This window comes from Durio zibethinus, chromosome 3 (genome assembly GCF_047325235.1).
Source record: "Durio zibethinus cultivar Kanyao isolate XHJ-2024 chromosome 3, ASM4732523v1, whole genome shotgun sequence".
Taxonomy (NCBI): Eukaryota; Viridiplantae; Streptophyta; class Magnoliopsida; order Malvales; family Malvaceae; genus Durio; species Durio zibethinus.
In genome coordinates, this window is record NC_143164.1 from 35,890,236 (window position 1) to 35,917,439 (window position 27,204).

Here is a 27,204-nt window from a genome sequence, read left to right on the forward strand (position 1 = left end):
TACGAAGTTGCAATTACTGTCTTCAAACCATCAACAGTACTATCATGTCGTGCAAATCAGCAACGAGAAAGGTTACATGAGATACTATTTGTGACTGTGAATAAGGTTTATTCGCAAATGACAAAGGAAACAATAAATGCTGTTGGCTTTAATGTTTGCAGGGAAGACAATGGCAGAGGATGGAATGTTGCTGTCAGATAATGCTTTGGTCATAAAGGAACCTCTGAAATCCAAAACTTCACGAGAGAATCAATGGATTCAGATTTTTTTTAAGACAAAAACAAATTTTGAACTATAATTACAAAATCATATAAGGTTTTATTTTTTACTATAAGTAATCAGTCATTTTAATATTTATGTGCATCTAAGTAAATTTTTATTTGAATAAAAAAATTAATACTGATAATTAAAATAAAATTTTGTGTTATCAATAAAATAAATAAAAATTTATCGTATATCGTAATTAATATGCATAAAAGTTAAATAAAATAATTTTTTTCTTTCTCATCTAATTAAATTTTTATTTGAATAAAAAAATTAACACCGTTAATTAAAATAAAACTTTTTGTGATTTCAATAAAATAAATGAAATTTTATCACATAACGTAATTAATATGCATAAAAATTAAATAAAATATTTTTTTCTTTCTTTTTTGTTTCTCTCCCTCTTTCCCTCTCTTTAAAATCCATGTAAAAGTTTAATTAATTATAGTTCGAAAATTGATTAATTTAATTTTATCACATAATTGAATTTTGTTCAATTAAAAGTTCAATTAAATCGAAATAAAATTTTAAAAATTTAATTGATTACAATAGGATATTAAAATTTTAAATAATTATTAAATTATAATTTAGGAGTATTTTTTACCTTGTAGTCTTCATTTTACTAGTAGTATTTATGAATCTTTAATGTATATATTCGAATTAGATTGGATAATTTTAAATAGACATGAAAAAAATATATTATTTCAAAATTTAGCCAAAATATTACGAGAATGATAAAATTTCAAAAATGTTTTTTATATTTGACATATCAAATTTGACATAATAATTTTATATTTTATTATATACTACATGAATATAGGAATAGCCATCATCCCAAGCCTTATATATGATAAAATAGCAAACAATAAAAGGGTGGATAAAAGCATCAGCTTAAAAATGAGTGATGAAACTTGAGAGGATTAAACGTGACAATAACATGCAACCAAACAGATCCTTAACTTGTAAAAGACATATTCCTGAAGTTTAAAACCCCAAAACCAAAGACCTTAAACTATGTTCAAAATATTCATCCCCACGACCATATGCATTTCTTGGGATTCTTCCTAACAATCTACAGCAAACTATCAGTTTTTGTAGGCAACCTCCTGAAGAAACTCAATGCCCGAGAAGGCAACTTGCTTCTGAATCTTTGGGGCCTCAAGGCATACAACCCCGACAAAGCAACTACTACCCTGAACGGCACAGCATAAAAACCAACAGTAGCAAATAAGCAAAATATCACGAACAAGAATGTGGCCCTTGGACCTCTCCAACTCAGCAATGCCTGAAATCTTTCACCTTGTGTTGCCATATCTCCAACTACGGTTTGAATCCTTCCTGCTAAGCTTCTTAGTCGATCATACCTCATTCTAACCACATCTGCACTTCGACTTGTTGGGAACGAATCAAATTACTCATCCAGTTCATCTGGATAAACGGTCCAGGCATTACTACTTTTAATATATATAATTTTTTTCCGAAAATAAAAATAAAGTAGTACTATAGATTTTACCTATCTCAATCTGAAAAATTCCATTTGATTAGAATAGAGAGAGGCGAAGAAACGCCGAGAAAGACCCAAAATAATTTGGCTTGGGCCAGATTAAGCACCAGCCAACGAAAAACGGGGTTAAGCAACCACCAGATAAAGCCATCAAAACCAATTTCAGGCGCGCTTTATATATATATATATATATATATATATATATATATATATATATATATTAAGGATATCAAATTTTCTCAATAACAAATTTAATTATTCTGATAAGGATAAAAATAAATATTATATTATGAGTACGAACGAAAATAATTATGATTTTAAATTTTTATTAATTATGCAAATGAAAACGGATAATAAAATACTTATTTTTATATACGTAACTTATATATATTTTTATATATTTAGTAAACAGATTTTTTTATTAAATAATATAAATGATTATTTTAAATTAATTAGAATTAATATATTTTTATTAAAAATATACATATTAATATATATTTATAAAAAATATTTAAATAATCAAAATAAAAACTAAAAAAAGTTAAAAAATCATCTTTATTTTTATTTTTTTTCAAATGTTACGGGTATGAAAATTATTCTTATTCATTAAATATTGACAGATATAAGAATGTAGATAAATTTAAAATATCCGATATATATAGATATAAAAATAAATATAATATAAAATTTTAAAGATAAAAATAAAAAATATTTTATCTTATCTATATTTTACTTATTAACATTCTTATTTTAAATCATCTACTTTTATATTTGTCTGATTAAAAAAATATTGTACATATAAATTTCTTTGAACTGAAATCTCTAAATGCCTATTTCATTGTTATACCAAATGACCCAAAAATCAAACCATAGGATTGCATTTCTTTCCTCTTTGAATGGAGGTATGTGTAACAACAATAAAAAAGAGATAAAAAACAAAAGTTAAAGGATGAAATTATGGTAGTGTTTTATAAATGAAAATTTATTTAATATATTAAAAAAATTAATTTTACAATCAAAATCAAAATAATAACACATATTTTATTTTTTTAATTATTTTTTAAAAAATATATTAAAAATATATATATCAATATCTTAAATCTATTTATAAAATTTAAAAACTCTACTTCTTTTTATAAATAACTTTGTATAGAAATTGACCTAAATCAGTGTGTGTGTTATATTTTCTCTTAAAATTTGCAAAAGGGGTATTGCTTAAAAATAATCCAGACTTTTATGCGTAGGGACGAACTATTAACACATACAAAAATATTGCAAACATATTTAAATCCAAAACTTACTCCAAATAATTTATATATTTTAAAATTTTAAAATTTAATATCTGACTTTTACTATTTTCCTTCTCCGTTAACCTGCTGGCCTACTACAACTTCGCTTGTAAAAAATACAATGTGAACGTATTTAAAATAGCGAATTGACGCCTGCTGTTAAGGCGGTGACAGTGAAGTAACACGTAATGCCATTCGCCTGTATCATTAATCCAACGGCTGGCATTGCACCGAATATCAATCATGCGAAACCCGGCCGTCATTTGGATTCTCATTAAAGTAAACCAAAACCGATTCTTCGTTGCTTCACATATTATCCGGTGATTTAAAACGCGTTTTAAAATAAGCCCTCGAAACCGCCCAAGAACGTGCATTTAAGTTTTCATTTATTAATATTAATATTAAATAATAATATTAAGGATATAGTAAGAGGAGTTTTATCCCACTCTCAAAAGGTCACGCGCGTGGGTGAAAAAATGTTTTGAAAAGAAACAAATAGTGAGTAATTTTTTAATAATTATTTTTAAAAACAATAAAAAATATATATTCATAATTTTATTATATTTTGGTAAATTTTTTTAGATGTTTCATTTAGCAATTGAAGGCACGACCCTTTGGCGCGTGGCCCAACACCAGTTGTCTCTGAGACTTTTGACAAATGAAATGAAAGTGGCCATAATGTTTGAAGAGAACCCAATGAGAAAAAGCCATGTAAGCATCGGAAGCCTTACGTGGCTAACTATTATTGGGCTGAACTAAGACTCAGTCCCATTTCCCGTGAATTCTTCTTCACTGATTTGCTGGATTTCTAATTAATTTAATCAATCACAACAATATAGAAAAAGAAAGTAACAGAAATAAAGAAAAGGTTTTCCAGTCAAATTCCATAAATGCCCATAAAATGGCAAGAGAATGTCGCCCAGCATTTACAAGCTTCACCAAAGTCTCGTGAATTTTTGTTTTTTTGGTTTTTTTTTTATTCTCAAATGAAATTAAGTAATCGTTTGGATTCCACCTCATCTCATTTTAAGGTGAATTTAAATGTTAATTTTAATATAATTAAATTAATATTAATTTTTTAAATCGAATTATAATAAATTTTATTATTATTTTTAATTTCATTGCCTGTTTAAATAAAATTTAAATAAAACTAGGCGCAATGATTTTGTAGTCCTTAACTTAGGAAATCATTGAATCCACTTATATATTTTGTTTCGAATAAACGAAAATGTCATAAATTTTATTTTTGAACAATATAAATCAAGGCAAACCTTTTAATTAAATAAATAAATCATATCTCTTTTCAAACTTTAAAAACTCAAAATCTTTTCGTTTAATAAAAATAAATAAAAAAATAAAATTGTTAAACTCTCAAGGCTTTAAGACAAAGTTGAACCCTAAAATTATACTAAAAATATTATCTAAACAAACTCAAAAATATCATACGATTTTATTTATCTTTATTAAATATATATGCATTACACTTGACATGCAACGTGCAAATTATGTAAAAAAAATGAAATCAAAATCCTTCTTCTATGTATTCTCTATACCTCAAGGTACTATACTTCTATTATTTTCATTCATAAATTTTTATTTAAGCATTAAAATCCGTAATTATAATTTTAACATTCTTTTATTTATTTATTTTACATATTAAACATATCCTACAATCAAATCATATACAAATTTGACCTTATTAATCTCAGAAAATCATTGACAAAATTTTTTATTTAATGATTTTATTTTAAAATAAGAAAATTTTTTATATAATAATTATATCAAAACTTCTAAATCTACACAATAATAGATAGTTAGATTAAATTAATAAGGTTGCAAATTATTCTTTACCTACCTTTTGATGGCAACGAGGAATAAATTATCTTTATTTGGACACGATAACTGAAGGCAAAGGGAATATTATTGCAGCACAGTTCAAAACTAATCTTCCAAAAAAAATTAATTTAATTTATAATTTGCAACAAGTCTCAATCAATTTGGTGAAAGGTCCAAATGTAAGCTCAATATCCAAGCACCAATTATAATTGCCGAACCTTAGCTTTAGACATGCTAAAGCTACCTTAAAGCAGACAAATTACAGTGACATGTGCTCATCGAACCTTACTATCAGCTCAAGACTAAGTAAACTATATTCTTACAAAAACGACCGGACCCACCGGCATTCGATCCCAGATTCCTTCCAATAGAGACTCCGTTTCCAGGGAATCAGTCCTTTCCGAACCACCAACTCAATCTCTTCCAAGCAGGGGCTGACCCGCACTGCATCTCCAGAGCCAAGACACCGAACGAGGGGGGAGTGGGGGCTCGCGCTCATAAAAGAAGCCCGCACCACCAAGCTACAGCCGCTCAAGTGCTTAAGAAAACAATTGACAACGAAATGGGGAAAAACATAGGTTGGGTAGGTTTCCGACCAAGTGGGAAAAAATTTAAACAATTCTGTATATTGACATTGTCTTCCCATTAACTTTAACGTTAATCTATGCAATACTTGGAACTAATATTCAAGTTTCAACCACTAGGCTACGGATTTTAACCTTTTGTCTTAAATAATTGACAAAAAATAAAATAAAATTTTTATCATAAAAATTGTAGTAAGTAACAACCAAATATTATCACATTCAATAAATATTAAGATTTAAATCTTAATATCTATATTTTTTTTAATTTATATTTGATGCACTGACAGTGTATAAATTTTACATAAATTAAATAATAACAATTCATTAATAAGATAAATCAGATGATAATACTTTATCAATGAAAAATTTTTTTCAAAAATTTTAATTTATTTACATTTATTTTAAGAATTTATATTTATTTATTAATGAAGTGTCATAATTTGATTTACTAATAGTGTAAAAAATTATATATTAATAATATATAAAATATAAACTCATTTTTTTATTCTCGTATTATGATTTTTTTTAAATATTATAAGTAATACTAATAACTTAATAAAAATAAACCAAAACTTTATGGCAAATAATAAACTTGTATTAAAATCCATGTATACATACATAGCATTGGACTAATTTTCTAAACTAATATGATATTTTAGTTTATATATCAATACCTCATTATACATAATTCATAATATATCATATTGTTTGGATATAAATCTTTAAGAGAGTACGACACTTAACGGATTTGAAATTTATTTTTAAAATCTATAATTTTTTTATAAAAACAAAAGAACGAAAAGAAATATAAGTAAGTTATACACTTATTATTAGGTAGTATGTCTAAAATCAATAATATAAATAAATTCTTAAAAAAATCTCGTAAAATTTATCTTAAAATAAAAATAAATCTACTATACACTATATATGGTAAAAAATTTGAACCATTAATGATTTATAAAATTACCAATTAAATGAGAAATTTATAAAGTTGTTTGTAAAGTTAAAAAATTGATCCCCACTTTCTCTTAGGCCCTTACCTAATTTGAAATTCGCTTGCGAATGTTACGTTGCATGGTCCCCCTTGCATTGTATAACATCCCTTGTGAGTAACAACTCGGCCGCGTCCGATATTTTCTTCCCATCAATTTATGGGGTCCCACTTTGCTCCACAAACATCGGCGCCAAAAGGAACTTGACAAACTGCACTGTTCGCAACCGCACGCAACTGTAAAACCTACTGACCTTAACCCCGCTCTCCCATTTCGATTTTGGAAGAACCGGACACGACACTTATTTTTTTTCATAGTTGTCATTAAAGTTCGTAATTTCAATCCCCAAACTAGGGCTTTTCCGGAATTTCACCTCCCCCAGTTAATAAAAAAGCGTTTAATTTTTCTTAATTACACACTTTCAATTACTTAAAAAAACTAATAAAATTAATTTAAAGAGTAAAGACCAAACCCCCCGAAGGAGGGAAGACGCAGAGAAGGAAAAAGAAAAGAATTAGAAAAACATAGAAAGGAAAGCAAACGGGAGGCTTAATCCTTTCTTCAAGAAAATATATTTCAAAAGCTTTGTTGAAGAGGCTTAAGCTTATCTGTTTAGATTTTTTTTTAAATTTTTGTTTGGAATTCTTTTGTTTGTGTAAATCGATTGTCATTATTCTACTTCTTATTTAGAATAGACGAGTTCAATTATTTTTCATTGTTGAGTTTTGTGATTGAATGATCATTGTCCAACTCATTGGGAGTAGATCGAGGAGCAACACGAGTTTCTGATCCGGTCAATCTCGGCAAGTAAAAATGGTGATTTATCGATGAAATCTCTGCCTTTTTTTCTTGCATTCCATTATTGTGTTATTTTTCCTTATTTATAGCTTTGTATGGTATTGATTTAATTTTTTCCGATTTAAAAAATTTGTGTTGTTGTTCTTCTTCATGTTGACTGATCTGAACTTGAGTTGAAGCTAGCTGTTATTCTGTTTTGATCTGTTAATCTTCGTGTTTCTTGAGATCCACTTTTTAGGGTTTTAACCGTTTTGGATTGCTATGGTTAGTTGAAAATGGTTGGCGATAAGGTTTCAGTTAGAAACCATATTGCCATTGACTAGAACTTGAAGTAGTACATTTTGTGGTAGTATGAAGTTTGATTTGATTTTGAGTATGGTTTTATGAGTTCGTGCTGATAGTTGGTTAGAGTGGCGGCTTCAATGTTGGGGGTGTGATTGGTATGGTGATTTATTTGTTGTTGTAACTAACTTTGAAGTTTGAAATCTATTGCTATGTCTTTCTTGTTCGTATGATATTGGAGCCATAGAATTGTAATTGCAGGTACTTAGACCAACTTTGGACTTTGTATACTATCCAACTTACATGTACTTGATAAATTCATACCCTCAAAATCTTCCCAATTTGAAGCTTTTGAAGTGGTCGTGTAATTGTCCAAAATCCCTTCATTTCCATTAAAATGTTTTCCAAACGAGAAACAAAATACCTACCCATTGATCTATACCAAGTTTTACCTTTGTTATTGTATTTGCAATGAAGTTGGAATGGTGATTGTCTAACATCCCTTTTTTACTAGTGAAGTCTTTACTTGTTTTTGCACTATCCTTATTATTCCTATTCAAAGTCATTTGAGATTGAAAAGCAAGGAGAAACTTATCGACATAGTTTTACCTTAATTTTTGAATCTTGACTGAATTGGTGAGTCATGGGCACTCTTGGCTTTTGTAGGCTGCCATGGCCAGTTTTGTAGTCGGATCTCTTGTCTGGGTGGAGGATTCTGACATTGCTTGGATAGATGGTGAAGTTGTGGAGGTTAATGGTGAAGATATTAAAGTTCTGTGTACTTCAGGGAAGATGGTGAGTTGCTTCTATAAAATTTAAATGAATTCTTTTTATATGCATATGAATCTCAGTTACTTCTATTTTGGTCAATGCTGATTACATAAATTGCTATTTTCTTGCCACGATTATGTTTATGTTGCTTAAAATTTTCTTCCCCCACCCCTTTTACTTGTCATGGAAGTCCATCATGATACTACAGTAATTCATTGAGAACATAGGATGGATGAGATAGTTGCTTAATTTGACTTACATATTTCGCAATTTTTGCAACAGGTTATTGTTAAGGCTTCAAATGTCTATCCTAAAGATGCTGAGGCCCCACCATGTGGAGTTGATGATATGACAAAGCTGGCTTACTTGCATGAACCGGGAGTCCTGCAAAATTTAAAATCAAGATATGATATGAATGAAATATATGTAAGATTTAGAGCAAATGCTCACCTTCTTCTTTCAATGTATGGGTGTTATTTATGTCTTTCCTTTATATATCAATTTGCTTTCTTTGCAGTATACTGCATTTATAAGTGTTGGTGTCATATTAATGTTTCACCATGTTTTCAAAATTTACTGATACAAGGAAGTTATTGGTGCTTCCAGACATATACAGGAAATATATTGATCGCTGTAAATCCATTCAGAAAACTACCTCATCTTTATGATAGGCATATGATGGCACAATATAAAGGTGCAGCCTTTGGTGAGTTGAGTCCACATCCCTTTGCTATAGCAGATGCTGCATACAGGTACACTGTTGTACTGACTAGAAGTTGTTCATTTTAAATGATTACTTGTTTTTGACAATGAAAATTTGCTGTTTACATTTATGCAGACTGATGATCAATGAGGGAATAAGCCAGTCGATTTTGGTTAGCGGTGAAAGTGGGGCTGGTAAAACAGAAAGCACAAAATTGCTTATGAGGTATCTTGCTTACATGGGAGGGAGAGCTGCTGCTGAGGGAAGAACAGTTGAGCAGCAAGTTCTGGAGGTAAACATGGCTATGAATTTAAATTTGTGTGACAAGAAAATAAATGTTGATAGTTTGAATCTATCATCTAAGTAACTTTGTTTAACAGCATTTATTTGTGTTTTTGCCTGATCTGCAGTCCAACCCTGTTTTAGAAGCATTTGGTAATGCAAAAACGGTTAGGAACAATAACTCAAGGTGAGAATATTTATTATTAACAAGTTTCTCACCCTGAATGTACAGTAGATTCTCTGTCTGAATCAGTGGTTTTTTTTTATCTTTACATGCATGTTTTGAATGAAGTCGTTTTGGTAAGTTTGTGGAGATTCAATTTGACCGGAGGGGAAAGATTTCAGGGGCTGCAATCAGAACTTATTTGCTAGAAAGATCACGTGTTTGTCAGGTGTCTGACCCAGAGAGAAATTATCACTGTTTCTACATGCTTTGTGCTGCACCACCAGCGGTAAGTGGTTTTTAATTGCTTTATGAAGCTGCTTATAAAATATTTGATATGTGTTCTTGTATATTCATTCACTTGGTAAACATTTTCCATGTTTAGTTTTAAAAATTTCTGGATTATCTTAGGACCAAAATGTACTGTCTGGAAAAGGATTTGTGTTGGGAACTTAAATTGTAAGAATGATCTTTCTTCTAATTCTAGCTTCAGATATCAATCTATTTGTGTTTTTGTTTTAATCTAAATGCTTGAAGGTTGTCAAATGGGCCTAGCTATGATCTTCTTTATTACCGCTCATATTCAGCCTGTCCCCTTTTTCTGTTTGATTCTCCATCTCCCTCTTATTTTTGATATCTTTGTTGGTGTCATTCTCTTAGCCAATATAAGAACAACTTACAACTTAGGGAGTTTAACTCTAACATATATATTTTTTTCAAATTGCTTTGGTTAAAGTAGGACCTTTTTATGTGATCTATTGATTTTGGGCACAATTTCGGTTGTGGACTTGCATCTTTCATATTGATCACATAATAAAGAAATTGTGTACTTTGAGAATCCACTAGTGACATTATTTATCTGTTGGATGAATGAAGATATGAAGAGGCTGCTGAGATAGCAATATTACGGGAATGTGTGATGGCATCCTTTTGATATGATTGCTGACATGAGTCTTACAAAATAATTACTTAATCTTTACTTTTTGAGTATACCGTGCAGTTCCTAGTTCACTTTTTTTTTTTCTGTTCTAAACAAATAATTTGGATTTAAAAGCTGTGTTGGTGTATCATTCATTTAGATTCTTTTTCCAAGTTCCACGTCTAATGTTTTCCTACTAGATTTCCTAGCATGTCAACAGTCTTAAGAGACATCAGTAGCTTGTTATAGTTGTGGTATAGAATATTAAATATGAGGGAGTTCCTTGTTTCTCAAAAATCCTTTTTTATTGTTTTATTCAACTTCTTTGGGAAATGAAAGAGTAGGAAAATTTGTTGGACTTATGTTTGTCTCCCCTCACCCTGCTTTTCGTTCTCTTTTTTACTTTTCAGGATATTCAACGGTACAAATTGGGAAACCCAAGAGCATTTCACTATCTGAACCAATCTAATTGCTTCGAGTTGGATGGAGTTGATGATTCTAAGGAATATATTGCAACAAGAAGGGCAATGGATGTTGTCGGAATAGGTTCTAATGAGCAGGTTTATTGAAACATTATCTCTCTAGATGATCCTAAACATAATATCTTCTAAAATTTATTTTTCATCTTTTTGATTGTTGCATCTGCCCCTTGTCAGGATGCAATATTCCAAGTTGTGGCTGCGATTCTCCATCTTGGGAACATTGAATTTGCAAAAGGGAAGGAAATAGATTCGTCAGTGCCCAAAGATGAAAAATCTTGGTTCCATTTAAAAACTGCTGCTGAGCTTCTTATGTAAGTGGAAAATTTCAGACTTGCACTAGCCTAGGTTGAGAGACATTTTTTTATATTTGTTCACTTCATATGCTCTTGTAACAGAAGAAAGGGAGCATGTTTAATCCCTCCTTTTGTTTAGGTGTGATGAGAAGTTGCTAGAAGATTCTCTGTGCAAGCGCGTAATTGTAACTCGTGATGAAACCATTACAAAATGGCTGGATCCAGAATCTGCTGCTCTTAGTAGAGATGCCTTGGCTAAAATTGTGTACTCAAGATTGTTTGACTGGTATGGTTCACTCTTGCTGTCTTAGTATTTCAGAGTTGACTGAGCTTGTTATTTCAGTTTTTTTGGACTTTTATTTTAGACTGTGGGTTTCCTTTCTTAATTCTCACAGGATCGTGGATAAGATCAATAGTTCAATTGGTCAGGATCCTGACTCAAAGTTCTTAATTGGGGTGCTGGATATTTATGGATTTGAGAGTTTCAAGACAAACAGGTACTTAATCGGTATGCCTGTTGTTTTCATAATAGATTGATGTTGGTTTTCTTAAACCAATGAATAAAAATGGAAGTTGTGTCTCAAAGAGGCACATTTAGTATTGTATCAGTCATGTATTATTTGATACTAAAAGAAGTAGTGATTTGAGGGGGCCTATTCTTTCACCAAATTACCCGTTAAGGCATTGTAAAGGTGGTGCACTTGGATGTTTTGCACTTTAGGATTCTTGTCTATTGATTTCTCTTTCAAATCTAATAATGTAATGTTAGAGATATATTTTCTTATTTCTGGAAATTGGGGAGGGAAGAAATAGAAGTTTTTCTCTTGATTGATCTGATGAATTTTGGAAATGCAGTTTTATTTCTTTTTCGAGTCTTTTTCTTTTATTTTCCTTTTTTTTTGTTGTACAAGTGGTCGAAATAATTGTCTGAAGTTTTAGGATATGGTGCATTTGTTGTCTTTATGAGTAGGAGTGCAGTTTGCTTTTTCTGTTAGTAATTAAGTAATTAACTATGTGCTTCTATTGCCCTTTCATTTAAAATTTAAGTTCCCCAACTGTCATGCAAATAATTCTCCTCTTACCAAATTATTTTATTTCTCAAGTATATAATAAGTTTGGAAATAAGTAATTGGATATAATATATACTGCGCCCCAATTGCTCCTAGTTTCTGGGAACATTTGTTGTATTGAACATTGTTGATGGGGCATTACTTGGTGGGAGCATCTAAATCTAAATCAATTTGGCATTTCGTGGTCTATGTTGTTTGTTGCTTGTCTTTGTTAAGGAATATGTAGGACTCTTAAATATGCATGTTTAAATTCTTTTTGTCACTGTGGTCTTTGCAAGTGCCAGTCTTTTTTTTTTTTTTTTTCTGTAAATGAATATATGTGTAATCTAATGTTTCCTTGTGGTAATTTTAGACATGTAAGCATGCAAATAGGTTGACTGGAGCTTTAAAGATCGGTTTCCAAGATAAATATTTTTTTTTTAAAAAGGATTTTGGTCAATATGTTACTTGTACTTATTTGCTCTTTGATGTCAAAACTTCTGCTAAGCATAGAATTGATAGGTTTGGTGGCCTACACTGTCCTATTCTGTAGGTTTGGCTGAGCAACTTGAAATGAAAATATATTGTGGAGCTTCTTATTTGAAATTCTTAGTTCTATTCTGGTTTTTACCTTGAGCTTGGTATCTTTTTCCCTCATGTAAATGTCCTAGTTGTGTGAGTATAATGTCTTTCACAAGTCTTAATGTGGATTTCGAATTTAATGTTGTTGAATTTTTAGATGCATTAGGATAGTTTCAAATGATGAGTTTATATAAATATAAATATATATATATATATATATATATATATATCATTGCTGTTGCTATCATGAATAGACCTGTCAACTAATGTCTGGTTGGTAAATGAGGTTGGCATTGTTGCTGCTGCAGTCATCAAGAGTGAAGAGACTGGTTTATTACCTGTTTAATTTGGCAGTGATAGTGCAGAGTTCCATGGAAAGTTCACAGAATGATAGTTCTGATTGTGCTTCTTTTTTGTGGAATCTGTAACATATAAAGTTAATCATGATTAAACATTAGTGATACTGTGACCTTTTGGATGCTTGCTGTTGGCTTCTGTTAATCTAATTTTTGATGTATCACTTGCATTGCAGTTTTGAGCAGTTCTGCATTAACTTGACAAATGAAAAACTGCAGCAGCATTTCAACCAGGTTTGCTTCTGAAAGATATTCTCATGTCATGCTTAACATTTCTCAGTTTTTTTTTTTCGAAGTTTGTGATGCATAAGTTTCTGGCTTTTCAGCATGTTTTCAAAATGGAGCAAGAAGAGTATACGAAAGAAGAAATTAATTGGAGCTATATTGAGTTTGTTGATAATCAGGATGTTCTGGACCTCATTGAAAAGGTCTGTTTAATCTACCTCTCCAATTTATTTGTCCAGTCTTGTACAGATTGTTTTAGTATTGTATCATCTGTATCTCCAATTTTCTCTGGGTATCACTGGGAAGTTCATTCTGTGTTGTTGACTCTAATCTCTATGAAAAGAAAATTGTAATAAAGCATGACCACTAGTACTATACACCCTTGCTTGTAAATATTTGCTATTGTTTCCTTAATATTGTCTGCTGATTGCAGTTCTAGTTGCATCCATGTTTAGGATTCTCTGTTTTCATGGAACGCATGTAGGATGGATGTGGTAGATAAAAAATCTTTGTAATGTTGTGGTCACATCTCCTTATTTCCAAAATCTTTTGGTCATCTCCTGACAAATGAAATTGCCTTGGCTTTTAATAAGCCAAAGTGCCTAACTCCTTTCTCTACTTCATGTTAGATGGTGCATTAACAATTGTAAACAGAACAGACGAGAAAGAGAAGATTACTTCTTATTGATTAACATGAGAATTACAAGGATTTAAATAGTCTAAAATTTAAAATTTAAACTTCATATCTACCTTACAACCTAATCACCTAAAAATCCAAATTTGTTAATATTTAACAGTTCAGATTTTATAACAAGATCCTGATATTTCTACACTCCCCCTCAAGTTGGTGCATAGATGTTAATCATGCCAACTTGTTGACTAGTGCTTCAAAGCCAGGTCTAGACAAACTCTTGGTTAGAATGTCTACTGTTTGTTGCTCTGAGGTGACAAACGGCATGCAGATTACTCCACTTTCTAACTTCTTCCTAGTGAAATGCCTATCAATCTCAACATGTTTTGTAAGATCATGCTGAGCTGGATTATAGCAATGCTGATTGCTGCTTTATTATCACAAACAATTTCTTAGGAGGTTCTGATTCTAGCTTCAGTTCTTCAAGAACTCTCTTCAGCCACATCATCTCACATACTCCGTTAGCCATAGCTCGAAATTCTGCCTCTGCACTACTTCATGCAACAACATTCTGCTTCTTACTCCTCTAAGTGACAAGATTTCCCCAAAGAAATGCACAATAACCAGAAGTTGATCTTCTATCAGTGATTGAGCCTGCCCAATCTGCATCTGTGAAAACTTCCACACTTCTCAAATGGTTTTTCTTGAACAATAATCCTTTCCCAAGTGTTTTCTTAAGATATCTCAAAATCCTGTATACTGCCTCAAGATGTTCTTCATATGGTGAGTGCATAAACTGGCTTACAACACTGACTGCGAATGCAATGTCCGGTCTTGTTTGGGAAAGATAGATTAATTTTCCTACAAGGCGATGGTATCTTCCTTTTTCAATTGGCACTCCTTGGGTCTTTCTTCCAAGCTTTTGGTTTGGGTCCATTGGTGTATAACTTGGCCTGCAACCACTCATTCCAGTCTCTTTTAGCAAGTCCAATATGTACTTCCTTCATGATACAACAATTCCCCCTTTGATCTAGCAGCTTCCATTCCCAGAAAATACTGTAGTGGTCCCAAATCTTTGATCTCAAATTCTACTACAAGGCATCTCTTCAATCTAGCTATCTCAGCATCATCACTTCCTGTAAGGATTATGTCATCTACATAGATAATCAAAATTGCAATCTTCCCACCATTAGTGTGCTTCATGAACACTGTCTGATCTGTTTGTCCTTGACTATAGCCTTGATTCTTGACTGACCTTGTAAATCGCTCGAACCATGCCCTTGGAGATTGCTGTAAACCATATAAGGACTTCTTTAACCCGCATACTTTAGACCCAAAACTGTCTTCAAATCCTGGTGGAGCATCCATAAAGACCTCTTCTTCTAAGTTACCATTAAGAAATGCATTCTTAACATCTAATTGATGTAATGACCATTCCAAGTTTACAGCCATGGACAAAAGCACACACACTGTATTTAATTTTGCAACTGGAGCAAATGTTTCTTGGTCGTCTATCCCATATGTCTGTGTAAAGCCTTTAGCTACCAACCTTGCCTTGTAACACTCTAAAGTCCTGTCTGATTTGAATTTTACTGTGAACACCAACTTACATCCCACAAGCATCTTCCCTTCCGGCAAGCTAACCTTTTCCGATGTGTCATTCTACTCCAGAGCCTTCATCTCCTCAAAGACAGCCTCCCTCCATTCAGGAACAAGTAGATCCTCCTGTATATTCTTAGGAACATACACACTAGACAACTGTGAGGTAAAAGCATAGAAGGAGGGTGATAGATTTTATATGACACATACTTGGAAATTGGATGCTTAGTACATGTTCTAACACCTTTCCCAAGAACAATCAGAATATCTACAGAATTAAAAATGTCAATTTTTGAAGGATCAGATTCATAAGAGGTACCTGGACTTGAAGAAACTGTGTTATTTGGATCTGGCCTCACATCAGATTTTTGGCTTTGTAAGGTTGTGATGTCATCTTTCTTTTTCTTGAGTAGACAATAAGCTCAGAACCTTCCTCTTTATTTCTTGAGTTATTCTCTGTTCTAGTTTCTATTTCACTTATAGGCAGTGAAGTAGGCTGCTCCACTTCCAAATTTGGAACTCCAAAATCCGAACTTATTAAAGTATCTGGTTGAAGTACAAAATCTGTGTTTTTACCTCAAGTTCAAATGAGTCTTCACAACTATAGTTATTCTCCCCCTGAGGAGGAGTGTCAAAAAAACTTTGAGATTCAAAAAAAGTGACATCCATAGTTATAAAAAACTTTTTTGTTTGAGGATGAAAACAGCGATACCCATTTTGTGTTGAAGAGTATCCAAGAAAAACACATTTTATAGCTCGTGGGTACAATTTACTGCGGTTATGGTCATGCACATGCATGAAAGCAACAAATCCAAACATTTTAAGAGATAAATCAGATGCTAAACATGGCATTGGAAAACTTTTTTTAAACATATTTAATGGTGTTTGAAAGTTCAATACACTTGATGGCATTCTGTTAATCAGGTAAGTAGCAGTAAGAATAGCTTCCCCCCATAAGTATTTAGGTACTTTAGTTGTAAACATTAAAGACCTAGCTACTTCCAGGAGATTTTTTTTTTCTTTTCTGCTACTCCATTCTGTTGGGGAGTGATAATGCAAGAGCTTTGATGAATAATCACCTTTTCCAGAAAATATGTTCCAAGAATTTGATTAAAGTATTCTTTCCCGTTATCACTTTGAAACTCTTGAATTTTTTCTTGAAATTGTGTTTCAACCATATTATAAAAATTTTTGAAAACATGTTCAACATCTGATTTTTCTTTGGGTGGATAAACCCAACAAATCCTTGTATGATCATCAATTACTGTTAGAAACCATCTTTTCCCAGAAATTGTTGGTGTTCTACAAGGACCCCACACATCACTATGAACAAGAGCAAATGGCTCCGAGGACTTACAAGGCTGAATAGGAAATGATGCATGATGATGCTTAGCAGTTTGACAAATATCACATTGAAAAAAAAAGTGGATTTTTATTCTTAAATAAATCTGGAAACAAGGACTTCAAATAGTGAAAGCTAGGATGGCCTAACCTAAGATGCCACAACATTATGTCATTGTTACTAGAGACAGAGATTGACCCAAAATGAGTTGTTTGAGCTTGTCCACACATGGTACTTCCATCTTCAAAATAATAGAGTCCACCACTTTCCTTAGCATTGCCAATCATCCTCCCTTTTTAGGTGTTGAAATAGTTGTAAATTAGCCATCAGCCTTAGCCTAGCATAATAAGAAACTATTCAATTATCAATAGACCAATAATATGAGTTGCATTTCATTCTAACAAGTCCAGGCTGATGTGCAAGCAATGCAAAAAGTACTGCCTGCTTCAAACAAGCTGATGTGGAAATGATACAAGAGTGATGGTTCTGTCAATAGCTACTTCAGTCATATTTTTGTTTTAAATTCCACACGACAATAATTTCTTTTGTAATATTTAGCTGGAGGTATGAATCCTGTATTAGTATCATTCATCTTGGATTGTCAGTATTGATTTGTTAATTATCATTGGACCCACTTTGGGAATTTCTGGTGCAAACTTCTTGATTACTGATATGCCTGTAATTCTAGTTTTCTCTGTGCTTGAGAAACTACCTTTCTTCTAATGATTTGATCTCTTTCATGCATTCCTGTGTGCGCTCTCATTTTCTCTCTTCCTTTCCTCTGGTCACAATGAAAATATTTTTGTTATCAAAGAATTTTTATTTGATTTATTAAACATTCTTACCAATCATAGTCCTGGATAGGGGTGGGTTTGAGTAAAAACATCAATGAATTAAATGTGTTAAATGGCCCATGTACTGTGTGGTGGTTATTTTATTTATTTTATGTTTTCATTTTTCCTGTTCTTGATTTCCAGAAACCCGGTGGCATAATTGCTCTTCTAGATGAGGCTTGGTAAGATGTACTCAGCATTTACTTATACTTGACATTTTCAAAATTTGAGTAAAATTCTTTCAGTTAGTTGACTATGTCTTAATAATTATATCTGACTGTTAATATGGTGATGTTGCTATTTTTTTTTTCCTTTTTGTTCCACTTTAAATTTTAAAAGCATGTTTCCAAGATCAACCCATGAAACATTTGCTCAGAAGCTGTACCAGACGTTTAAAAATCATAAGCGCTTCACCAAGCCCAAATTGTCTCGTAGTGACTTCACAATTTGCCATTATGCTGGTGATGTAAGTTAACTTTCTCTTTATAGTAAATTCATATCATAGAATGAAATAAGAGATTAGAAGTAAATGGATTTCTATTTATGTTCTTTTTCAGGTCACTTATCAAACTGAACTGTTCCTGGACAAGAACAAAGATTATGTTGTTGCTGAACATCAGGCCCTTTTGAGTGCTTCCAAGTGTTCCTTTGTTTCTGGTTTATTTCCACCCTTAGCTGAGGAATCCTCCAAATCATCAAAATTTTCATCAATAGGTTCTCGATTTAAGGTAGGGTGGTAGTTCTGTTTCTTAAAGGCAGGATATTACCTTATTTGTTTTTTCAGTCTAATACAAAATGGTCTTTTTTTTTATTATACAGCAACAATTACAATCATTACTTGAAACTCTAAGTGCCACCGAACCACATTACATACGTTGTGTAAAGCCCAATAATCTTCTTAAGCCATCAATATTTGAGAATAAAAATATTCTACAACAACTGCGGTGTGGGGTAAGAATGTTGATATTGTATGAGGTTGAGCTGAAATTTATATTGGTATTTAAAAAGAACTGCCTGCCTAGTTTATCCTCATTGTTTGTCTCATTTCAGGGAGTTATGGAGGCAATCAGGATTAGTTGTGCTGGATATCCTACTAGAAAACCATTTGATGAATTTGTAGACCGATTTGGTCTCCTTGCACCTGATGTTTTGGATGGAAGGTACAGTTAATAATTTTCTTGGCTCAAGAGGTTTCTTCCAAACTGTATCCTGACTCATTTACTAACATTTTAGTTCTGATGAGGTCGCTGCTTGCAAGAAGCTTCTAGAGAAGGTGGGACTTGAAGGCTATCAGGTAAATATCTGATGGACATTCAAACAACCTCCTCTTAGTTAATTGGGTTTCCCTGTCATTAGTACTAGATTTCCTGTTGAATCATTAGGATATACCTTATGCAAAATCTTATGTCATCAAGATGTCAATGAAAGCTAGCACACAGACATGCAACAGGCCGATATTTATGTTGTTTGGCTATTGGCTTATGCCTAGGAGATTCCACTCTACTCTTGTATGTTATGTCTGTCAAAAGATCTATTGGAATACCCTTTATGTGTTAATGCGTAAAAGCGATCAAGTTTGGATTGGGTTAGGAAACAACACTGCAAACTGGGCCCTAAGTACACTTGAAATTTCCAGGAGCTTGCAACTGTGAGCAAAGAGCAAAAGACTTGTCATTTACATAATCTTAGTTGTTGGATTTAAGGCACAAAGTTGATGTTATAAGTGCTCGATATTGGTTAATGTTATTACCTTTTCTGTTTCTTGCTTTAATTTGTGAGCATCATGTAGGATAAATACACATGGAAAGATTACAGGTATCTAACTTCCATATGGGAGTTCATTTCTTATCATTGAACAAATTGTATATGCATACACCTGTTTCATGATTGTTTCCTCACATGTTCTACACCTTTGTTCTGGTTGGATTTTGGGAAAGATCGTACTTATGCAAATTTAATTTTGGCAGATCGGTAAGACGAAGGTTTTTCTCAGGGCTGGTCAGATGGCAGAACTAGATACCCGTAGGACTGAAGTCTTAGGAAGATCTGCTAGCATTATCCAGAGGAAAATTCGTTCTTATTTAGCTCGCAGAAGTTTTATTTTGCTTCATCAATCGGCATTACAGATTCAATCTGTCTGTAGAGGTATTTATTCCTATTGATGCATTTTTGCGTGCGGGTGTTGTAAGTTAACTGAATTTACACCCCATTAAGGTATATGTTAATCTACACCTCTTAATAGTTTTGTTTGACCTGATTTCAGGACAACTTGCTCGCAAAGTTTACGAAGGCTTAAGAAGAGAAGCTGCCAGTTTGAGGATCCAGAGGGATCTGCGTATGCATCTTGCTAGGAAAGCTTATAAAGAATTGTGTTCCTCTTCTGTTTCCATTCAGACAGGTATGCGGGGGATGGCTGCTCGCAATGAGCTACGCTTCAGAAGGCAGACCAGAGCAGCAATTATAATTCAGGTAGGTCAAGGTTTTTAAATTATTCTTAGATCATATTGCATGTGCAATGATTTTTTTAGAAAAATGTCATACCTTTTCAATTTCGCATTGAGTGGCTGAACCTCTTTTAGTTTCTTATTTGTTACTTTCTTTAATTTGGGGTGACTTTGATTGTACTTACCAGAGCCAATGTCGCAAGTACTTGGCCCGGTTGCATTATCTGAAGTTGAAGAAAGCGGCCATTGCAACACAATGTGCTTGGAGAGGAAGACTTGCTTGCAAAGAACTGCGGAAGCTGAAGATGGTATTCTTGTATTTATTTTTCCAGCAGAACTTGTATCATAAAATTTGTTTGGAAATTTACTGTCTTCTTCTATCTTTTAGATCTTTGAAGATGTTTGGCAGTTGCCAGTTAGCACAGTTGTTTTGTGGCCCTTCTCTTTGCTTAAATTTGAAATCGGAAAACTAAAAAAATTGCATCTTTTCTGGATATAATTTTGGGGGTTATTCAAATTTGAGTTTGATTCTTTTTCGTGTAAGTTCCTTCATATCTGATAGCTGAAATCATCTAAGGCCTAGTCAAGAATCCTATGCTCAGGAGAAATCTTTCTTTTGAGCAACCAAATATATGTTGTCCTCCCGGCTTACATAATGGGGAGAAACAAAGAAACCAGACATGCTTATTCTGCTCTATTTGCTAACTTTGTTTTCTGAAACAATTTAGTATTTCTAAAACCTTAAGTTTGCTAATATCTTGTTTCATGAATGTATCACTCAGATTAACAGTTATTAATTTTATTATATGCAGGCTGCTAGGGAAACTGGAGCTCTGCAAGCTGCCAAGAACAAACTGGAAAAGCAAGTTGAGGAACTGACATGGAGACTACAGCTGGAGAAACGCATGAGGGTAAGCCTGATAGTAAATTAACTGAAACTAATTTCTTTCTTTTGTTTTCACTTTTTTGTATGTTTGTGTATGTGTAGCTGGTAGGACATAGTGAATCCAGTTTAGGTAAGAAGATGCAGAAATGAGTCATTTTGTGTGCTTGGTATCTCACTCATACCTTTGTGTTTTTTAATTGTTGTGCCATGTGATTTGAGGAAGGGTATCAAATTTGGTATGCATTATCTCTTGCTTTACAATGTGTTGGTCTGTCAGTTGTATTTGACTTTCCATCTCAAATTAGCTGATTTGTGTAGAAAACTTGTTATTGCATTTATTGCAAGTACTTCTTATGTGATCCCTGCTTGCACATCCAGCCGCTTTGGGCTGGGCTAAAGATTTTTTTGTCATAGCTCGGTCTGGCCTGAAGTAATTATTTGTTAAATAATATATCTCCATTTAAATTTTGTTTAAAATATATTTTAAAAACATTGAAATATTAATGTAAATTAGTTTTAATATTTAAATAGTAATGTAAATGGCCCTATGGTGGGCCTGGACTAGGTCTCCAAGGCCCACTGAAGTCAAGGGACACCTCTACCTGCATGTTAATTCTTCTATTATTTTCTTTTCTTATAATTTATACGTCATTGCCTTACTCTGTAGGTTGACATGGAAGAGGCTAAAACACAAGAAAATGTGAAACTACAGTCTGCCTTGCGAGACATGCAACTTCACTTTAAAGAAACCAAAGAATTGCTTGCCAAGGAACGTGAGGCTGCCAAAAGGGCAGCTGAGGTGGTCCCTGTTATTCGGGAGGTTCCAGTAGTGGACCACGCAATGCTGGAGAAGCTTACAAGTGAGAATGAAGAACTTAAGGTAAGGAGGCTGAGTCTAAGATTTATGTTTGCACAAAGACTTGGTGAACATATGATAATATAGGACATCTTGGGGATGTTTTCTAAGCCACATAAAACGCTCTCTTCATAATGATATTTCTCATGTGCTGATTATCTGCAGGCTATGGTGAGTTCGTTGGAAAAGAAAATTGATGAAACAGAGAAAAAGTTTGAAGAGACAAACAAGATCAGTGAAGAAAGGTTGAAACAAGCTTTGGAGGCAGAATCAAAAATAGTTCAGCTGAAGACTGTTATGCACAGGTTAATTTGTGCCCATACCGAGCAAAGACTTTGAGATAGATTCATATTGTTAACTACCAAAATCTGGGATAGAGCTTATTTGCATGCAAATTGGTGAAACTGTCCATTCATTTCTTTCCTTTTCTTTATTCTCTTTCTCCTGGTCATCATTGTTTCTTTTGTTAGCAGGCTTGAGGAAAAAATTTCAGACATGGAATCTGAAAAGCAAGTTCTGAGGCAGCAAACCCTGTTAAATTCACCTGTTAAGAAGATTTTAGAGCATCCACCAATTCCAGTCATTCCGGTAAAATATAATATAGATTTTTTTTTCTTTCTGACTCGGTTGTCATTATATTGATATTTCCTATTATCCTTTTGCTTTGCAAATTTACAGAATTTGGAAAATGGTCACCATATGGATGAAGGGAACAATTCAAATGTATGTTACGTATTTGATTGTTATACTTATGATCATACTTATCTAGTTTCTGTAATGTGGCCATTGACAAGGGCTGTTACTGCTGGTACTACAGATGGTGACTCCAGTGAAGAAGTTTGGCACAGAATCTGATGGCAAGTTGCGAAGATCCAATCTTGAACGCCAGCATGTATGTGTTTGTTACATTCTGTTTTGCATCTTCAAGCTTTTTATTTTTCTGCAGTGTCACTCATTGTTTTCTGTCATTCTTTCAACAGGAGAACGTTGATGCACTGATCAATTGTGTTACAAAAGACATTGGGTTCAGTCATGGAAAACCTATTGCAGCATTTACGATATATAAATGTCTTCTCCACTGGAAATCTTTTGAAGCAGAAAGGACCAATGTGTTTGATCGTCTCATTCAGATGATTGGTTCTGCAATAGAGGTACTTGCTTGTAGCACTCATAATAATTTTTTATGGAATATTGATGGCAGGCAGTGTCATCTGCTTGATTTTCCTTTGTTATTCTACCTTTTGCATGACTATTGTTTCTGCTGGTTTTGATTGTGACTAATTTTCGTTAATTTGTTATAATAATCTCATTTTTTTAAATGCAGTCCTTATAAAGTAAGTTAACTTTTCTGATAAGCATGTGAGATAACTGTTGAAGATTTTTTACTGCCATAATTTTCTTCCTTTTTACTAGGTTTCCATCCTGTTGTAATTGGAAAATAGTTGCTTTAGAAGATCGTATTTTCTTCTACTTCTGATTTCAACTTTCTGGGAATCTTTTATGTACTTTCGGTTTTTTTATGCTATAATAGAACAAAAATGAAGGTGTCATTAATAATTGAAGGATAAAAACTTCTTTGGTTGTAGGATGAAGAAAACAATTGTCATATGGCTTATTGGTTGTCCAACACCTCAGCATTATTGTTTTTGCTCCAAAAAAGTCTAAAGGCTGCTGGTTCAAGTGGTGCAACTCCAAGTCGGAAACCACCCCCTTCAACCTCTCTTTTTGGAAGGATGACAATGGTATTTGAAATCCTTTCTTCCCCATTAAGTATATCATTTTTAAGGCAGAATAAGACTATTTTTAAATTCCTTTCTCTCTTAACTCAGGGTTTCCGCTCGTCTCCTTCTTCGAACAACCTTGCTGCAGCTGCTGAACTTGCAGTAGTTCGCAAAGTAGAGGCAAAATACCCGGCTTTGCTTTTCAAGCAGCAACTTGCTGCATATGTGGAAAAGATCTATGGAATTATTAGAGACAACTTGAAGAAAGAATTATCATCTTTGCTTTCTCTATGCATCCAGGTATCCTGTGATTTAGTTAGTTTCTGACAGAAACTCTGTTCAACAATTTGAAGCTGTATTGTCAACTATTTGGTGGGCAGCTATACTTGAGTTATTCTTGATCCCTTTTGTATATATATATATTTTTTCTAATTGGTCATACTGAATTTTAGGCACCAAGAACATCTAAGGGAAGTGTATTGAGATCTGGACGGTCCTTTGGCAAAGATTCTCCTTTAACTCACTGGCAGAGTATTATTGATAGCCTCAACACCCTCCTCAGTACATTGAAAGAAAATTTTGTAAGGAACCTGAGTTTTTCATTTTCATTTGCTTCATAAACTTTCAGTGCTGCTTTCAATCTTTGTTTCCGGTTAAATGCACAGAGTTTCTTACAGTTGCTTGGTTATCAGGTGCCTCTAGTTCTTATCCAGAAGATCTTTACTCAAACATTTTCATACATTAATGTACAATTGTTTAATAGGTAATGTTTTGTTTATTGTTGTTCCTTGGTGATTTTAATTCAAACGTTTGGGTTGTATTGACATTTTCATTTTCCAGCCTTCTTCTACGCCGTGAGTGTTGTACATTTAGTAATGGAGAATATGTTAAGGCTGGGTTAGCTGAGTTGGAGCTCTGGTGCTGCCAGGCTAAAGAAGAGGTTTTTTTTTTGTTGTAATTTTCATCTGTCTATATACATGGAGTTGGACAATTTTTTTTTTCTCTGTTTAATGGACATAGTTTTGTTAAATTATTTGCTTATTTTTAATGACTTACTTAAGGCCCATAACTGTTTTGATGTTTATCCTTCACTTGCCTTGAACTGCAGCATGCGGGGTCATCATGGGATGAACTAAAGCACATAAGACAGGCTGTTGGATTCTTGGTATGTGAAGGCACTCTTTGACAGTATAGATAATGTGATTTTTTGTGTTTTTTGTTTATAAATTGTTCAACTTTTTGGTAGATGAAGTATCTTTGACTTGCTCAGTTATCTGGTCTTGAGTCCTTGACTTTAGGTATTTTACTACTTACAATTTTGAAAAAGAAATTTTAGCATATTAAGGAAAAATCTCTGAAATATTTTCCAAAATCCTTTCAGCTTGCACTCATTGGGTCCTAGTTTATTGTTATGTTCGATACTGCATAGAGTTTAAGGAAATACTATCACATTGATTGTTATCAAATGCCCTGTTGGGCCAAAGCCAGTATGAGGTGGATTGAATAATGATAAATAGGAGAGTGAATGCTTTAGCTTTTGACTTTCCAAATAATGACAATTTTGGAGAGCCATGTGGCATATATATTTGGACAGGATTAATCTGTAGCTTTTATATTTCCTTTTGAAAGCTGTTGATTGAAAGAGACGCACTTTGTTTGGCATAGCATGATAGAAAACAAACTTCCTAATACCTTCATGTGACGGTTTTCTTTTGGATGCTAGATTATTGAACTTTATTTCCTTGATTAGGTTTCTGAGGCAACAGTTGTCTTAGACAATGTCTTTCCCTGTGCTTGTTCGTTGTTAACCTCTAATGCACTTACTAGCATTTGTTTGAATGCATAACGTGCCTCTTCAACTGTCTTCTGGTCTTTTGCGGAAATCTATTCAATTATGTTCCCTCAACCCTTGAAATCATTGTTATATTGAATTGTACCTGCTGAAGTAGTATTGTTATATGCAGAATGTTATGTCCTGATTAGTAGTTTCCTGATTTTTACTACCTGAGGAAAGACATTGTTTTGTTTGAGGTTATTTCCCTAGGTTTGTAATAGCCGTAAAACATAGAGTTATGCTTGTAATTTGAATTTTATTAAACCTGATAACAGGTTATACATCAGAAGTACAGAATTTCCTATGATGAAATTACAAATGATCTCTGCCCTGTAAGGCCTCTCTCTCTTTCTCTCTCTTTCTCCCGCCACCCCAATTTTCTTATTGTCTTAGACATTAACTTTTGGTTTGTTCAGATTCTTAGTGTTCAGCAATTGTATAGAATATGCACTCTGTACTGGGATGACAACTACAATACTCGAAGTGTTTCTCCAGATGTAAGTTTGTGTTGGGCAAGATCTTTCTTCTCTGTTGTTTAGGAAATTCATAAAGCAGATATGATTGATTGGCACCCTGCACTCCTTTACAGGTTATTTCTAGCATGAGGATACTAATGACAGAGGATTCCAACGATGCTGTTGGCAATTCCTTTTTACTGGACGATAATTCCAGGTAAAAATTCCTTCATCTTGCCTGCGTACAATGTCCGATTATAGGAGAAGTAAATTTCTGACATGGCTCAAGTTAAAATCCCATTCAGATGGTTTTATGGACGAGAATGTTAATTCAGGAAGAGTTGAATGCTTCCTAAAACAACTTTATTACATGCTGATTATTAGAAATTACATTGTAGAAACGAACTAATCCATCCTTCATGATACAGCATTCCATTCTCTATTGATGATCTTTCCAATTCACTGCAAGAAAAAGACTTCGTGGAAGTCAAACCAGCAGAGGAACTTCTCGAGAATCCAGCCTTCCAATTTTTACACGAGTGAGGCCTAGGAAGCTTAGATGTGCTCTCTCCCCTTTCTTGTTTCGAAGCGGGCAATGGTTGTTGCAAATTCAATTCATTTTCCCCTCTTGATATACATATTTTTTGTTCTTTATGTCCATCCATCGATCTTCCGTTGTAAAATGTTCTATTGGTTTATTTTTTTTTGACATTCAAATTATTTGTTTGCGTGATTTGGGTTTTATTATTATTATTATTTTTTAATATTGGTTTATTCTACTGCCATAAGGGGGCAGGTATTTTTTTAGGAAGACAAGGTGTAATGCACAATGTCATTATAGTTGGTGGCTGAGACAGGGATCTCTCTCCACCAGTTTTTGTTGTATAAAGAAACACAGTTTGGAAACGTACTGATATAGTTAAAAGATTTAAATCATGATTGATTTTTTTTTTTCAAAGACCTCTTTCATCTCGAGCTCTTTATTTTTCATTGCAAATTTAAGATTTTACTATTTATTGTTGGTTATTATGTATGCATATGCCTGCATTTTTGTATTAAGAATTGAATTGGAAATTGAAAGAAAAAGATTTTTTTATCAAATCTCTTAAACCATAAAAAAAAAAAAGGATCCAACTATCATTATCAAAGAAAAAAATAGCAAAAGCTAATTTTAAATTTAATTTAATTGTTTTATGTAATTATTTAAAAAATGATATTAAATAGGTTTG

General features: G+C 32.9%; 1 protein-coding gene across 1 annotated transcript; it reads left to right on the top strand.

The window, feature by feature from the left end:
* The first annotated feature begins 6,949 nt into the window (after positions 1-6,949).
* On the top strand, positions 6,950-26,739 carry LOC111283373 (myosin-6-like). The gene is made up of 39 exons (XM_022871872.2): positions 6,950-7,285; positions 8,216-8,344; positions 8,603-8,746; positions 8,927-9,072; positions 9,159-9,315; positions 9,434-9,492; positions 9,598-9,757; positions 10,798-10,947; positions 11,044-11,180; positions 11,302-11,448; positions 11,558-11,659; positions 13,326-13,383; positions 13,476-13,577; positions 17,924-17,961; positions 18,119-18,245; positions 18,337-18,507; positions 18,599-18,730; positions 18,830-18,939; positions 19,013-19,073; positions 19,747-19,924; positions 20,043-20,248; positions 20,412-20,531; positions 21,036-21,134; positions 21,777-21,989; positions 22,131-22,270; positions 22,439-22,553; positions 22,644-22,688; positions 22,783-22,857; positions 22,946-23,116; positions 23,552-23,707; positions 23,795-23,986; positions 24,139-24,267; positions 24,379-24,449; positions 24,527-24,626; positions 24,795-24,851; positions 25,796-25,852; positions 25,937-26,017; positions 26,110-26,192; positions 26,404-26,739. Exons 1-39 carry the CDS (start codon positions 7,283-7,285, stop codon positions 26,516-26,518), a joined length of 4,536 nt encoding a protein of 1,511 aa, XP_022727607.1. The 5' UTR covers positions 6,950-7,282; the 3' UTR covers positions 26,519-26,739.
* The last annotated feature ends 465 nt before the right edge of the window (positions 26,740-27,204 follow it).